The following is a 17,568-nucleotide window of genomic DNA, read 5'->3' on the forward strand; positions in this document are numbered from 1 at the left end:
AGACACCCTAAATCACTGATACAGAAACTTTGGTGTGTCTTCCTCCCTAAGGAGGTGCATACATCAATTCTTTGATAAAAGTAAAATAATCATGGATCTCATAACACCAGCCATTTCATCACCTGAAAGACAGAAAAACCAGGTTGGAAAATAGAAGAATTTTAGGGGACTTTTAAAATAAATCTTGTTAATTTAAAGGCAGCATTAATCTTTGCCACAGCTGAGACTGCTTTTATAAACCAGTTACATTCCTGCAATAAAGTTTAAAGAAATAGAAGAAGTTTTTCTGCCATTTATTAAACTGCATGAAAGGGTTACAAGTTGCTTATCTCTGCTCTGTTTTCAGACTGAACTGCTTGACCTCTCCACAGTGGATGTAATCTTGATCTCCAACTATCACTGCATGATGGCACTGCCCTACATCACAGAGTACACAGGATTCACTGGAACAGTTTATGCCACCGAGCCCACTGTTCAAATTGGCAGGTAAAAAGCCCCTTCAGATTCTCTGCTCCTCTTTCATCACTGCTGAGGAGAAGGTGTAAAGGACAATGTGGGGAGAGGAGTGGTGGCTAATGTTCCAAAGAGGCTTTCAGGCAGGAGCTGAACACCAGCCAAGTCCTTAATGCTGCAAATGTGTTAACTCCATGTTTCCCAACCTCTGGAAGCATCAACATTTCCAGCAGGTGCTTTGTGTTGAGTCTAGGCCATAGATGTGGGACAGTGGAATTTGAGTGGGCTGAGACACCTCAGTAACTGCCATATAGGCAACTTCAGACCTTCAAAAACCATGGATCAAAGAGCTCTCCTGCTCCTCTCTGTTCCCCTTAACCAAAAGGAGTCTTCCCAGCCAGAAAACTGCACTTGTTTCCCACAGAAGCTGTGGCTGCCCCATCCCTGGAAGTGTTCAAGACTAGGTTGGACAGGACTTACAGCAGCCAGGTCTAGTGGAAGGTGTCCCTGCCCATGGCAGGTGTTGGAACTAAATGATCCTCAAGGTCCCTTCCAACCCAAACCATTCCAGGATTTTATGATTCCATATAATCACATTTTCCTCCACTCCACAGAAAGGAATTCAAGCTGACGTTATCTCAAATGACAGCTGAGCTATGTGAGCTCTGAATCCAGAGAGAAACACTAAGAAAAATTGCAGAAATAGGAGACTGAGGTAGAAAAAGATATGACAGTGCAGTCAAAACCAGAACGGTCATCAAACTTGACAGTTTATTTTTACAAAATTGTTTTGTTGATTGGATGGGTCAACACCAAATGCTGCAGGTGAAGCCTAACTGGAACTGAGCTCTGTTCCTCTCCTGCAGAGCTGCTACATTCAGTAATTAGGAGCCAGATTAGGCCCTCCTATCTGCACTACTCTGTAAACACTTTAGGGCAGGAATCTTTGTCCACTGAAGGTCCTGTGCAAACTTCCCATGCCAGAGTAATTCCCCCATTGTGTGAAAACAAACAGAAACTGAAGGCCCTTGTAGGTGAAAGGAATTGTGTAAATACAAAGGAGTAGTAGACCTCTGGGCTTTGCTGGTCCAGAGCTGGAGATAACAAGCACAGTCTTGTGGGAGAGTACACTGGTGTGGTTCTCCCCACCCCAAGTCATTCCAGATGCTGTCCTTGTGCTCCAAACTTGAAGGGAAAGCCTGCACACAATCACAAATTGTTTCGTTTTGGGCAGGGAAATCTGCAGTGGCAATTTCTAAAGCTTGACACCTTTTCCTGTCTCAAATATGCATTGGCAGATGAGGAGGGTTCACTCTGACAGCATGCTTGGTTTCCCTAAGTGATAGGCAGCAGCTGAGGAGGTTTTGTTGTGTGTTTTGTCTCACTACTTATCACAAGCAGTCAGTAATGAAGAAATTATCTTGCACTTTCCAAATAGCCCATAACCCAGTGGGCCAGATCCTCCTCTGTTGCAAGCAGATGGAATTGGAAACACTCCTTGGATAAACAGGGGCAGTGCTGGTAATGGCCTCTGTGGGAAGAATCTCTCTGAGTGTTACAATTTCTATGGTATTTTGGAAAGATTTGGGCCAAAGTTCTCTCCTGTGTGAGAGGAGGCAGTGCTAATTTAGGTTTGATTTTTTCAGGCTCCTGATGGAAGAGCTGGTGAATTCCATTGAACGCGTGCCAAAGGCTCAGTCTGCCTCCATGTGGAAGAACAAGGAGGTGCAAAGGTAAGGAACGAGTCCCGGGAAAGGTGATTATACCAAAGCACCAAAGTTTAGGAGTCACTGTGAGGATGGCTCAGCTCCCACCATTTGAGATTTGCTGCTGTGGCTCCTTGGGTCGATTATTTCTTTAATCATTTCTGCACATTGTTGGTTTTCCAACCTCACAAATTTGTTTATTGGAAAAAGACTTGGTAACAGCAAAGCTTCCCCTGATCTCCCCTCACACAGTTCAGCTCCATGGTAGATAAAACCACCAAATTTTGGTAGTAACATCATAAAAAGTTGTTGAAATGAGAAGGATATTTAAGTTTAATGACACTGCATTGGAATAATTTAAATTTAAATGGTATTTACATTTATGTTTGCTGACATTCTAAGAAAGTCAAGACACAGCTGTTGGAGGTCATTGGTGTTACCTTTCTTCCCATCTTTACAGCTGAACAGCAGAGTGGGCTTTTTGGCTTTCCAAAGCTTAAAAACAAATTAAAATCTGAATAAAAAAGCTTATTTGGAAGCACCATGTCCATTATTCCAGCTATACATCAAAACAAGATGCTCAGAGTTTTGAAAGCCTATGGAATCTAAAAATTATCCTTACAGTTTATAATTGTACATGATGCTTTCCTTGGGAATAAGAACAATTTCAGGTGCACAACATGTTCCTTGGATGAGACAGTTTTGTTTTTAGCACATTTTAAAGATAGGGTTGGTTGATTAAAAAGTTATTTTTAAAAGCTGCTTTGTGCATTTTTAATTGATCTCCCTTTTTATACTCCTAAATCTTAAGATGGCTTGATTTAGAAGTTTCCTAAAAGTGAATTTTTTTTTACATTAGAAGAGTAGCCTTGATATTTCCCAATATCACAAAGCAAAAATTAAAAATCCAGATTACCACAGTTTTAGCTGTATATTGTGTTCCCCTGGTGAATTCAGGAGCAGTCTTTACACCTAACTCTCACTCTTCTGAAGAAAACAAGCAGATGTCAAGTCAGATGTAAAGCAAAACCAAATACACTGAAGTTCAGCAGGATTTTTAGAATAGTGGGGTGGGGTTTTTTTTAATTTTGGGGTCCACTGGCCTGCCCAGAGCCCCTGCTGAAGCTCCCAGTGTGTGGAGAGAGAGGACTGGAGCCATTATTCCTGTCACACCGGGCATGTTTTGTATGCATGGTTTAAAGGAGAATCATAAATTTTGCAGCTCATATAATGTCACTTTCCTGGTGGTCGTATTTTAGGAAAAGTGCTGCCTGGCACTTTGCATGCTGCTGATTATTCCAGAGGAGAACACAGAGAGGGAATTTTTGTTCTGATTCAGCTGCTTTAGAAGACTGGAGCCTTTTTTTCCTTGATGTGGTATTTAAAATACATGTTCCTCTCTCCTCTTGCTGGGCATGTCCCCCAAAATTCATAGTTCCATCCTGTAGCTGTTGTAAAGGGGTAGTAGGGAGGTGGAAGCTACTAAACATCAGTTTAATAACATAAATTTGTGTATAATTAACTCTTCTGGTTTGAACCAATGCTGTCTTTGAGCTGGAACAAGAGGACAAACCTCCCTCTCCACCTCTGCCCCACCTGTGCCCAGAGTTTCCCCCTTCACCTCTCTGCATCTGTAAAACAGAGCTCCCATCCAGCACAGAGGGCACCCGGGGACTTTAATTAATGTTTGCAAAGTGTTTTGAGATGCCTGGTGACAAGTGTCACGCAGGCGTGAATGGAACTGATTATTAGAGCAAAACATCTACTGATCCCCAAATTAGCACCTGGCTGATGGCACATGCAGGCTTGGACTGACATCCGTTACTTAAGAAAATGTGATCTTGATGAATTGGTTTTTTTTTTTTCTACTTGGCTGTTGCTAGAACAGAATACTTATTACTTCTGAGTCTAACTTTAATTTTTCAGGCTGATCAATCCCCATTAGTGCTTTACAGTTCAGCTAGTTCTTCTCCAAACAGTTAGTATAAAACACAAAGTATTATCATCTTCATTAGATAAAGCACTGGAGCATTTTAAATGCAAATACTGTATAAAATATAATAAGTTCATTATAGTGGTTTACATTTTCCCATTATCAGATCCAGTCTGAACTAATTGCTTAGCCTGTTTTATTGCCACTGGCTTTTATTTCAAGTGAGCAGTCTCGTGGAAGCTCTGGAGATGTCAGCCAGGATATCTTTCACACTGATTGGGATTCAGGGGCTAAAGAGGAAGTTTGCCTTGTGAAAGGCACTCTGTTGACTTCTTGTTTGATGGTTTCCCATATCTTTTAAAGTGTTTGAAACAGGCTGTTTACTGAGGCTGAGCAGGGCATGAGAGAGGCTGTGGCCTGATGTAGTTTGGTGCTGCCATCCTCCTCTCCCTTCAAACAATTCTAAGATTTACATCATACATTAAATGTCACCCTTTGCATTGAGCAGGAGGGACTGTCTCCATGCAGATCCCAGGGAAGAATACAAGTCCCTGAGTTTTTTAAATGTGAATTTTGTATCCTCAGCCGTGTGGATTCGTGGTACCTCCCTGTTTATGGCTGTCCCAGCAGCTGCCCTCACACATCTGGTTGTTGGGAGGTGATTTTTATCAGGATGTTGCCGTGGTGGCAGTAGATTTACTTCAGACCACAAAATATCCTCTGGTGACTCTGTAGGGATTTTAGAAGTGAGATGACAGTCTGAATGCATCTGAGGGACCTCGTTGTCACTCAGCTTCATGAAACCACTGGCGACTGGTGCCACCAGAGTGGGATCAGAGTGTTTTCAGTGTAACCACAGTCAAGGCTAAGAGAAACTTCCTTCACCAAGGACAATTCCCCACTTTCTCCATTACCTGGAGAAACATTTTCCTCTTCCCAGAAGAGAAGCTCCTGAAAGCATCCAACACTAAATGCTTCTTATGGTAGGTTAAAGGCTTTTACAGGCAATTTGCTTCAGTGCAGTGGTGGACAACTCTCCACATTGTGTGGCCATTTGTTGCTTACGACTTCCCAAAAAAGACCTTGAAGGCTTTGTTTGTTTCCTGAAGCACGGGGTGCTTTCAGCCAGCCTGTGCTGGAATTGCGGTTATCGTTCTGGACCTGTGCTGTGGTCTTGGCAAGAGCTGTCCTTAATCCTTTCTTCAGTATCTTAAATTATGGAGGAGTTCACTGACCTAGTAGATATAACAATAAATTAAATTCCTTTAAACAAATTGATCAAAGAAACTTGACCAATTTCCATAAATCTTTGGAAATTGGTTTGAATTAGCCTTTGATTTAGCATTGGTTTAATATACAAAAAAAAAAAAAAATCCTATTCTTCTTATGCATTTGGCAGCTGTGCTGCTTCCTGCCTCAGTTCATGTTGCTAAGGAAAATTTATTTCCCAGAAGTTAGCCATTCCTCTTCCAGCCTGTGACATTATAGTTCACTTCTTCCCTTGACAATGCTGGCCAGCTGACTTGCAGTGTCTGTGAGGAGCAGAATGGATGGATCTTACTTTGGTGTAAAACATCTTAAATACTTCCGTGGAGGGGATTTCAAAGAGCTCTGCAGTGTCAGCTCGTGTGTCCCTGCCAGGGCACTCAGAAGGGAAGTGGGATTGAAGGCAGGGAAGCTGAGCTGAGCAGCAGGGACATGTGCTCTTGGAAGAGACCAGTGGCAGAAATCAGGGCAGGGCCACCCCTGCTCATGGTCTGGGAGCTATACTTTAATCACTAGACTGTTTCAGATTATTAGGGTATTATTCAGATTGTTATGATATGAAAAATGGACACTGATCCAAGATCCTGGTGCTGGAGGTGCATTTCATGTTGACATCTCAGATCAGCCAGCACCTTTCATCAGTGGTGAAAATACCCCAAGAGTTGTGGTAACACCTTGATCACAGCTACTTCTTTGATGCAAGGGCTGGACAGAACAGCAACAAAGAGAGCTGGAGGAGAGCAGTCCTCAGGGTGAGGCACATTGGGAAGTGTGGCTTTGCACCTCACTTTGAAGCACCAGGCACACTGAAAATAAAAATTTAAAAGGGTAAAAGTAAAGATCTGGAGAATGTAAAGGGTTGTAGAAGCTGGTCCAGCACCAGCTGCTGTTCTGAATCCCCACAGAACCTCCCACTGATGTTCACAGGTTGCTGCCGGCCCCGCTGAAGGACGCGGTGGAGGTGTCCATGTGGAGGAAGTGCTACACCATGCCTGAGGTGAACGCAGCCCTCAGCAAGATCCAGCTGGTGGGCTATTCCCAGAAAATCGTGAGTACCTGGACAGCTGCCCTCAGGGCAACACCAACACCCCAGCTTTTCCCCCTCTAAATCCTGTGTTGGTTGGATCTAGTTACCCTGGCATAGGCAAGCAAGATGGGATTACACAGACTGCCCTTCAGTCTGTCTCCCAGGAAGGGCTCTTGTTTGGTGAAATCAGGAAATATCCATTTGTTTCTTCTCTTCCTTGGGGAGGCCAATTTTAAGGTGGTGTGCCTTCAAATTTGGAGCTGATGGCTGGCCCACTGAGAGCTGGGAGGATGCAGGGAGTGAATGTATCCTCTCTGTCTCTAAGCCACATCCCCTTCCCAGCTCCCCAGTCTCACTTCTGGGAATCTTTAGAGTGCTTTAGCCTCCACTTTGTTTCATACTGTAAATTAGGGACTGTAAACAAAACCTAATGGTTCAATGTGAACTTCAGAAACTCCTTTCCTTGGGCTTCCAGCTAACAGTTATTGACTGTAATGCTGTTGACTATAATCCAGTGTAGTTTCCAGAATAGACTGAACCCACAATTCCATAGTCTGCAGATCCCATATGGATTGTTGGCAGCATGTGTGCCATGATCCCTGCTCTTGTTTGGGCTGTGATACCTGGTTTTGCTGCTCAAAGGCCATAAAAAAATAAAAATAGGGGTTAAAGTAAGTTGTGACTCCTCATTATCCATGGATTGTTACAGTTAATTTTTCACTGTTCTCACAGTGTGGATGCATCTCGCTTAATTTTAAATGTGTGTATATGAGTCAATCATTCTTTTGTAGTTACTGGGGGAAAAAACGATGTATTTTCTCTTCCCAAAGCTAACTTTTCAAATAATCAAACTTTAGAGCTTTGGCTTACACACTCTGGGGAATGCAGGCCCCCTGCCTTGTTTCTCAAGGCATCCAAATATGTATTGAAATACTAGAAAAATCATTGTATTGCATGAATCAGATGCTTGTTCTGTTATTCAGTAACCAGAAGCCAAATAACATTAGGGAGGTTTATTTTCCTTTCTCCAAACAAGTATTCCACATTCCTGGGTACAGATAAAGGAATACAATTCCTAATGACACCTGCAAAGGAGGCAACTGTCAAGTTGCTTACACTGAAACTAAAATGTGGATTGAGTTTGCCAGGTGTTGTTGCTAAATTACCAGCAGGTAGCATTTGAAAAGAAATAAAGTTAGAAAGCTAGTGACTTTGAGGTTAAGTTTATTTTCCACAGTAAAATTTGCAACCCAAGCAGAGTTTTTATATCAATATAGAAGTACTTGTCCTTCCTTCTCTCCTGCTGGCCAGAACCAGTTTAATTTAACTAAAGGAGAATAGAGTCTTCAAAGATGCAAAGCTCCCACAAACTTCTGCAATACAGCAGAGGCAGACAGAAGATCAAGAGCAAGGATCATTTTGAGGTGTTGTTTAGTGGGAACTCAGATGCCATAAAAATTCACATGGAAGAGAGACTTTATGGAGGCCCTGCCTCAGGAAAAGCTTTTCTCAGAGCCTGTGTCCTGCTAGACATGGGTGGGTAAAACCAGCAGATGTGATTGTCAGCAGAACAGCTTCACAAAAGCTCAGAACTGCTTTTGAAATTCCTATCACTGATGACAAAAGGACCTGTCCTGATTTCTTCTGGGGTTCTCTCAAGTTGATGTCTCTTGCTGTGTGTTTCAGGAGCTGTTTGGTGCTGTGCAGGTCACCCCTCTGAGCTCGGGCTACGCTCTTGGGAGTTCCAATTGGATCATCCAGTCACACTATGAAAAGGTTTCTTATGTTTCAGGATCTTCTCTGCTTACAACACACCCTCAGGTACAGCCCCTGACTTTTCTTAGTCTTTAGGAGGAACTTTTGCTCCAAAAAAAGGGGGTTATTCCAGCTGGGATCAGGTTTAGGGTAGAGGCCAGCCTAAGGTAACTGTGTTATCAGTGCCTGGACTTAATGGGCATTGATAAGACATACCCTGACAAATGACAGACATCAATAGTTATGAGGGAAAGAGAACTAAAATTCTTTGTTATTGGTGATTTGATGTTCACTTAAAACTGTGGAATTGTCTTTCACTCTAAAGAGGAAATTTTCAATAGAGTTAAACAAAAGAGCATTAGTGACTTTTTAAAAAAATCCATATTTGACTGAAGAATCTTCACAGACAGTTCACAGACTGCTTTATATCACTTCTGAAACATCCTTCCTTAGGAGGAATGATAGCTCAGTGGCTGCCAACTTTTCCACCCTGCTCTGCTAAGGGCAAAGTCTTTATAGTGCTGTAGATGTAATTTCCAGTAAATTAATTCTCTCTAGATCCATAAATTCTTACTGCAAAGAAAGGCTTGAAGTTTGCAGTGCCGTGCGCTTCAGAAGTTGTCAAAATAGTTAAAAGCATTATTGCAGGAGGTATTTAAAAATAATTTAGAAGATGTGTCAGGTTTTTGATCACTAAGTGATTTCCCCCAAGGTGGGTGTCTGCTGGAGAGCTTTGCTTCTGAGCATCCCTCACTTAAAAGCTTGTTCTCAGCTGAGAAACTACAGTAGATAAATGATCCTTAATAGTGTGGCCATCCTTAGGTGCACAAAATGTATCAGAGCCTCTAAATCCCTGTTTCTCCTCAGCCTCATTCCATCCTGGGCTGTGCTCTCCTCCCCTCCTAGAGAAGGAGCAGCAGTATTTGACAATGTGTGAATGCAGTTTTTCTGTGAGGAGAAACTCTGCCCTGTATGAAGTAATTTGGGAACGAGAATGTTTTCTCCTCACTGACATGAAAAGGAATTCAGTTGATCAGGTCAGGCTTCATTATTTTCCAAAGGTGAACATTTCTCTGGAAGCTTCTGGTAAAATCTCTGTTTTTAAGGAAATTAAGTCCCAGTAGCAGAGAGTGGTGTGAGTGAGCTGCTCACGGGCACATCTTCAGAAGGAATAGTTTAACAGAGAGTTAAAATCACATTCAGTTTGTGCTTTCCTGGTTATTTACCACATCACAGATGTTACCCCATGTCATCATTGTCTTGCATTTGCTTCCAGATGCTTTTTGAGGACAATGGATAGTTTTTGTCCTGGGGTTATTCCCTGTGAGCACCAGCACAGGCTGCTACAATCTGGTGTTTCTGTGTGTGGGTTTTGGGAGCTTCCAACCAGCTCTTCATCATCTCTTTGATGTTTGACAGACAATATGTAATGATAACAGTATCTCAAGTGGCACAGAGTCAGAATTGTGAGCAACAAATCGTTTCTTCCTCAGGGAGTGAAAAGCTGTTTGTCTGTCCTGGTTCTCCATATGATCATGATGAGAAGTTCATCAAATTCCCATTTTTTTTAGCAGGGTGTGAAAAAAGTCACTGCATTTTGGTTTAGAATAGGATATACTTTGAACATATCCAGAGCTGCTATTCCAGTGAATTGGGATTTAGGCCTGGCACCACTGACTGTTCCCTGTTCTTCTGGCAGATGGTTTCCATTGAAATTTTGTGTCCCCCTCTCCAGAGGCTGGATTGACACCATTGCCACTGAAGTGGAGAACAGGAGTTGACAGCACAGGTTCAGACATGTCACTAAAAGCCTTTTAAGATATATTCTTTACATTAACCCACAAAAATCAATGCACGCCCTCTCAGTGCAATGGCATCTGAAATTATGTGGATCTAATATACCATAATCATTATGTACATTATCACAGGCAGATTCCATATTATTTTTTATTGCATTATTGGCATTTCATTTTCATGGACACACTGGAGAGAGTCAAAGATTGTGATAAATCTCACGTGTCAGGTCTGATCCTACAAGGGGGTGCACAGTTCTAACTCCTGTCAGAGTTGATATGAAATTCCCCTGCATGTTTAACAGAGCAGGGTCCTTCTCAACTGCCTCAGAATGGCTCTGGAGAGCTGTGAGCAGGGGAATTGACCTTACAGTGGTCTTGGAGGTTCAGCAGAGGAAATCTCTTCATCTGTCTCTTCTGGCAGAAATCTTTCCTGATTGGTGAGACTGCAGAGAGTTGTTTATTGAGAGTAAATAACCATAGAATACCACACAGCTGCCAAGCAGTTGCCCACTTTTGCTTAATCAGTAGCTGTGGGAAGGGCATCCCAGAGTTACCTTTTCACCATCTGCAGACAGAGAATTGGATTTTACCTTATCAAGATTGGATCATGGTACATTTTCAGTGTCAAGAATATGTATTTAGTGTAACACTAATATCTAATTTCTGAATATCTACCCTCTGTTTGCTAATGCAGAGAAATGGGTTTGCATTTTCATTCTGCTTTAATAAAATACCAGTATAAAACAAGTTCATTTTCCACAGATGGAGGAGTGTGAAGTGTAAAATGTTTGGTGACTGTATCCATCATGTCCTGCCTGGAGAAACTCTGCCATTCCTGATTTTATTTCCCTGTGCTCTGTTCCAGCCCATGGACCAGGCTTCTCTGAAAAACAGCGACGTTCTCATCCTGACAGGGCTGACCCAGATCCCCACTGCCAACCCCGATGGAATGGTGGGAGAGTTCTGCAGCAACCTGGGTAGGTCACTGAGAGAAATCTCCTGCCTATTTTATCATCTTATTCATGGCTTTGGGTGGGAAATAATTCTGAGATTCCTGGAATTGAATAAGTTGTCCAGCTATAGCTCCTGGCATAAAACTACCTGTTTAGATTTTACGATGTGCTCTTGATGTCATTAATACAGTAAGTGCTTGGAGAGACACAAGTTGTACCTAAAATGTTTTGGAATGGAACAGGTATAATGAGATTTAATCACTTGCTGCTCCTGGTTTGCTAAGTATGTCACTTGGCTGCCAACAGGCTATGTGGATATTGTTCCCAGCTGAAATATTACTATTTCCTTCCTGTGTATCAGCCAGAGTAAAATCTTTATATGCTTTTTTATGACTTTCAGTTTTGAAAACAAGCACATCTGCTTCCCTTCTTACACCTGACTTTTAAATATATCAAAAGCAAACAGCACAATCTCTGTTTAAAAAAAAAAGTCAAGACATATTTATAGACCCCCAGATATATAAAACCTAATCAGACGCTTTCACAGCTGGAAAAGCTGATAATTGCAAAGCTGTGATATCAGTGTGAATGGCAGCATTTTCCAGCCTGTTTGGAATGTCACATCCAGTGCTGTTCTCTCCTTTTCTCCCCTTCCCCCTGCTCAGTTCCTCTGTGCTCTCATCCTTCTTTCATCAAACCACTTTTCCATGGTTGTCCTGCTCTATGTTTCCTGTTCTTTTATCAGAGATCTTCCCTTTATTTTAAATTCACTACTTTCTACAAATAAAACTAAAAAGCTCATGTAGAAGAGTCCTGACAAAGGTTACCAAAAGACATGAGAAAACTAAATCAGGCTGAATTCCTGGTCTGGTGGAGAGGGACCCTGCCCATGGCAGGGGGTTGGAACTGGATGATCCCTAAGGTCCCCTCCAACCCAACCCACTCAATGCTCCTAAATATCTGTTAATAGAGCACATTCTGGCATTTTATAAGAATGATAATGATGGGTTTTACTAAAGATTCTTTCCTTCCAGCATCCTGGCTCCAACAGGGACTGTGTGCAGATGCCTGAAGAAGAGCAGGAGAGCAGGGTGGGGCTCTGGGATACTTTGCTCTCATGATCTTTAAGTATTTTTCTTTCAGGAATTTCCTGAATTAGATGTGTTTGTGTAGTTAATGATGCCCCGTGGTTTTGTTCAACCTCCCCTTGAAGCCGTGTTAACACCTGTGACTTCCTTTCCCAAATGTGTGTGTGTTTCACCTGCCTTTCACTGTTTTTAACCACTGAATTTTATTACCCTGTGAGCTGCCACAGATCAGCTCTGGTGACCTTGTTTTGGTAAATCCAGATGTGCTGCCCTTCTCTGTCCCTCCTGGACCTTCACTGGGGGTCACTGTCCCTCTGACAAACAGTGGCACAATCCCTCCTATAACACTGAGTAAAGAAGAGTGAGACTGTTAATTACAATTCATTTACAGATTAAAGTCTTAGAGCTGTAGTTGAGTCAATGCAGAATCCAGAAGTTGACTGTGTATAAATAAACATGTTACATGTGTCAGTGCAGGTGGCTGTCTGCACAACTTGTTCTGGTTTACAGAAACATTCTGAATTATTTTCTGGGGTTTGCAGGTCCTCAAACCAGTTTCTGTCTTGAATGAGGCAAACTCGGAGAAATGAGAAAATCATTAAAGACCAAAAGAAGATACATGGTTAAAATAAGGCCATTGAAAGAATCTAGAATTTGAGTGGTACCTGCCAAAAAACAGCAATCTGAAGAAATTAAATATTTCCATATTAATGCAGTTTAGGGCTGTCTTACATGACACCAGCTATATTTATCTATCCAACATCAGAAAAACAGAGAATCAGTTTTCTTTCAAATATGTAAAAAAGTCCAGAAGCAATGGGTTACTGGGCAAAGCAATTGAGTAGGCAGGCTGAGCACAGTAGTTTTCATCTGTGTTTCCTCACTTCCAAAATGTTCAAGGGAGTGCACAAGCAGTTCAGAATACTCAAGGTTAAAACTCTAAAGCAGACCAAGACTCACCAAAAGTGTGTATGAGGCGGTACCAGCATGCTTTTGAAGGAGGGATGTGAAGCACAGAAATGGAGGTGTGAAAATTCCTCCTGGATCTCTGTTTCCATCCCAGCATGTGGAGCTGCAGCCCTGATCCCCAGGATTCCCAAGGCACACATGATTTCCTCCCCACTCTGTCCCACCTCCAGCTTCCTCTGAGTTTACTCCAAGCCCCTTTTTTCCCTGCTCAGCTCTGCAGCACCAGCACTCTGCAGCTCAAGGAGAGCAGTTTTATTTCCACATTGCCTTGGGCACCAGCAGCAAAGCTGCCAGTCTGTCTGTGGGGACAGTTGGTGATATTTTGTGTGAGTGTGAGGCTCTGTGTGTTTATAGAGAGCAGAAAAGAGCACAGTTTGCTTTTTAGGTGCCAACTCGACCTTGTGGCAGCAGCTGTTGGGAAAGCAAGGATCTCTTTGTGAGTTGTAAATTGAACTACTTGTTATGGAGCTGCTGAAGGAGACTAAATTTGAAATGCCAAGATTATTATACAACTTTTATCAGGAGAGAGCATCCATCAGTCACCAAGATAAATTGGGCTTTAAACAACTTTCAGATAGATGTGTCCTCTTACTGACAACTCTGAAAAGTTGTTTTAGTGCTGCAGAGAGCCAGACTGGACTTGCTGTTTGTGTGGAAAGCAATATTCTTGGGAAGGTTTTCACCCGGTTTTGCAGAAGCTGGGAGGGGATTCTCATCCCTTTGTGGATCCCTGGCCTGGTGGGCACCTGGCTGGAGTCATTCTCCACTCCCAGGATTGTGATTTTATATCCATTATTGCTCAGCAGCTCTGCAGTTTTGCTGGGGACAGAAACTCAAGCTGACATCTCCTCCAAGACTTTACCCTCTGTTATTTCCTCTGTGGCCCCAGGAATCTTGAACTTGTGCTTGTTTTCAGCAGAAAATGTTGAGGTTTCAGGGAACCAGTGACTGTGGGGAAGGGAGAGCTGGGAATTCAGGCTGTATTGGGTTTGGCATGGCCAGGTTTTGGTAGTGTGGGGCTACAGGGCTGGTTTCTGTGAGGGGTTTCCAGAAGTTTCCCCCATCCCAGCTGGCTCCAGGATGGACCCACTGCTGGCCAAGGCCAAGCCCATCAGAGGTGACAGCACTTGGGGGATATCAGAGGGAAGAGGGGGAAGGGAATTACTGTGCAGGAGCAGTTGCAGCCAGGGAAGAGGAGAGCGAGGGTAAGTGAGGAACAGCCCTGCAGACCCTCAGGGCAGTGAGGAAGAACAGGCAGGAGCTGCTCCAGGCACCAAAGCTGAGATTCCCAGCCCAGGGAGAGGCAGCTGTGTCTCTGCAGCCCATGGGGGCCCCCAGGGGTGCAGAAATCCACCTGGAGACCCCACACTGGAGCAGGGGGATGCCTGAAGAAGCTGTGACCCCACACTGGAGCCGGGTCCTGACCAGGCCTGATCCCTATGGAGAGAGGTGAAATAAACTAAACTGATTTCCACAAGTCAAGTCCATTTTGTCCATGATGGTAATTAGCCATTGATCTCTCCCTGGTTTTAACTCTCCCCACAAGCTTTTTGTTACATTTTCTCCCCTGCCCAGCTGAGTGATAGAGCAGCTTTGGTGGGCACCCAGCCTCCAGCCAGGGTCAAAGCACCACAAAGGAATGAAACTCATGTTTTTTGTGGCCTGACACATTCTTTAACCTCTGTTCTGCCTCCCATCCCTGCCCTGTGCACCATTCCTGCTGCAGTGGGTGTAGGGACCTCCCTCTGCAGAATTTTTGGGTGTGTGATGTCTCTGTGTAAATTCAGGTCCTGGAGCCAGAGCCTCAACTTCCACCTCCAGATGGCTTTGAAAACGTTGTTCTTAACCTCCTCATTCTCTCTTCACATCCTGTTTACAGCTGGGATAGTTTAGATTTGCCCAGGTGAGGGGGATAATGTCACACATTGCTGGGATGTTTGGGAACATCTCGAGTTCTGGACAAATGTGAGCTATTGCTGTTCATCTCCACAAATATTTGGGTGGTATAGTTTGCATATGGCCTGGAGAAATAAATCCACTACCCTGCAGTTGTATTATAAGTGATAAACAAGGGGCCTTTGATCAGCAGTTGTTGATAGCACAGTGTCAGAGGCACTGACTGCTACAAGGAGTAAAACAACCACAAATGCATGTGAAAAATCCTGCTAGGCTGTGCATCTCCCTGAACTCCATAAAACTTAAACATTCAGCCAGAAAAATCTTCCTTGAGGAAGATTCTACCCCATCAGGGGCAAATAGACCCTTAAAGTGCTAAATCCACACCCCAGCAAAGCTCAGCAAGAAATTAAGGTCAAGGAAGGGATTTGGGGGGATGCAATATTTGTATTTTCAGGCTCTTCCACAGCTTTCTGTGGAATGCTTGGTGCATGCTGTTACTGCTGCTGCACTGCATTTAACAGCAGTGGATGATTTTACCCCACAGCTGAAATTGCTCACTGAGCTGAACAAAGTATTTCTGCTTTCCCAGAAGGTGCAGTATTTTTGTAATTCATTCTACCAAAAAGAACACGATGTTTGCCCTGCTTGCTTTTGCTGTTGTGCTCAGACCTGTCTCAATTACAGAGTAAACCTATATTTTCTTTTTCTTCTCCTCATTTTTATCTAGTCTCATGCTGTGTACAAGTTTTAAATTGTTCTTCTACAGAAAGGACAGAAATATTTGGACTTTTTAAAAAGGCCAAACATTCCATCACCCATTTCTGCTCTGTTTGAAATAACCACACCTTCGGCTTTTCATCTGAAATCCAAGCACTGAACTGCTCACCATGTGCAGTGCTTTTGGCTGAGACCTGGGAGCTGTTGTCCTTCCCCTCTGGAGGCAGCTGAGAGGTGGAGCAGGGTTTGTTTTGATGGTGGGGTGGTTTGTGTCACTCCTTCATCCTCCTGTACCAGTGCACGGCTGCCCTCTCCCGTCAGGAGATTTCCATGTGCTCAGGCTGTCATGTGCCCCCAGCTAAAGGAGAAGAATCCCTCCACTGAGCCTGGAGAAGGCAGGAAATAAATGTATTTAATGATCAGAGGTTTTCTTCCCAACTCATGTGCATAATGTGTTGTGCTAATTCAGGCAAAAGCTGCTTTTTATATAAATTTGGATGAAAGGAATTAATTAGAAATTTAAATACAAAGGCAGTGAATTGATTTCTCTTGTTGTCTCTCCCCTAGCGATGACTGTCCGGAATGGAGGCAACGTCCTGGTTCCCTGTTACCCCTCTGGAGTGATCTACGACCTGCTGGAGTGCCTCTATCAGTACATTGACTCTGCAGGACTCTCCAATGTCCCCTTTTATTTCATCTCACCTGTTGCCAACAGCTCCCTGGAGTTCTCCCAGATCTTTGCTGAGTGGTAGGTGTGCCAGGGCAGCACCCTCAGCTGTGGGAAGAGGCAGGTGCAGGTTATCTCTACCTGACAGATTCTAAAATAATCCTGGTTAGGATTGTGAACACGTTCCTGGAGTCACCAGGGGGTGGGTGGGTGTGTAAGAATATATTCTATGATTAGGGAAGGATCATTTCCTATAGAATGTACAAACTCAATCTCTGCTTTTTCGTGCTTACCCTAATGAGTAAATTATGTTTCTGACTTGAGTGAGTTTTAGCTGTGCCTGTTTGCAAGTCTTAGCCCCCCAAATTCTAACAAGATGTTCTAAGCATAATAGAGATTTCAGGGTTAATTTTGCTGAGCCATGGCAAGAAAAGACCAAGAGTGTCCTGGGCTGCATGAGGCAGAGCAGAGGCAGCAGGTCAGGAGAGGAGATCCTGCTCTGCTCAGCACTGCTGAGGGCACATGGACAGTGTTCTATGTGGTTCTGGTCTCCCCAGTACCAGAAGGATGTGGGATTTCTGGAATGAGGCCAGCACAGGGCCAAGGAGATGAGGGGAGGCTGAGGGAGCTGGGGCTCTCCAGCCTGGAGAGCAGAAAGCTCAGGAGGATCATTGTATAGAAACACCTGATAGGAAGTAATGAGGATGAGGGCTCAGTCTCTTCAGCAGGGCCCACTGGCAGAACAAATTAAAGCACGTGAAATTCCATCAGGGTAGGGGATTTAAACTGCCAGAGGGCAGGGTTAGATGGGATATTAGGAAGAAAATCTTCCCTGTGAGGATGGTGAGCCCTGGCACAGGTTGCCCAGAGAAGCTCTGATTGCTCCTCCCCTGGAAGTGTCCAAGGCCAGCTTGGATGGGGCTTGGAGCAGCCTGGGATGGTGGAAGGTGTCCCAGTCCATGGCAGGGGATTGGAACTGGATGAACTTTCAGATCCCTTCCAACCCAAACCATTCCATGATTCTGTGAAACACTGCAGCCTCTGTGCAGAGAGGTTATGGAGACTTTGCTATGGAGACATCAAAATCCAGCTGGACACAATCCTGGGTGATCTGCTCTGCTGAGAGTGCTTGAGCAGGGCTTGGACTTGGTGATCTCAGGAGGTTCCTCCCAACCTCAACCATTCTGTGTTTCTGAGCCCTGGAAAGCAGAACCCAACCGCTTGGAACTCTTCCCAAATTCTTACCAATGGAGACATGCTCTAGAATATTAAATACAATAAGGTAGCTCTTCTCTTCTCTTCTTCCTCTCCAGATTTTGGGGTTCAGGAAAGAGAAGAC

General features: G+C 43.7%; 1 protein-coding gene across 1 annotated transcript in view; it reads left to right on the forward strand.

Moving 5' to 3' along the window:
* INTS9 (integrator complex subunit 9) overlaps window positions 1-17,568 on the forward strand; it is a 59,642-nt gene that overhangs the window by 14,403 nt on the left and 27,671 nt on the right. The window contains exons 5-10 of the mRNA XM_050973195.1: window positions 347-486; window positions 2,100-2,186; window positions 6,286-6,406; window positions 8,072-8,206; window positions 10,802-10,913; window positions 16,130-16,310. Of these exons, the coding sequence (XP_050829152.1) occupies window positions 347-486; window positions 2,100-2,186; window positions 6,286-6,406; window positions 8,072-8,206; window positions 10,802-10,913; window positions 16,130-16,310 (776 nt within the window). The remainder of the gene's footprint in view (window positions 1-346; window positions 487-2,099; window positions 2,187-6,285; window positions 6,407-8,071; window positions 8,207-10,801; window positions 10,914-16,129; window positions 16,311-17,568) is intronic.

The sequence above is a fragment of the Serinus canaria genome, chromosome 3 (genome assembly GCF_022539315.1).
Source record: "Serinus canaria isolate serCan28SL12 chromosome 3, serCan2020, whole genome shotgun sequence".
Taxonomy (NCBI): domain Eukaryota; kingdom Metazoa; phylum Chordata; class Aves; order Passeriformes; family Fringillidae; genus Serinus; species Serinus canaria.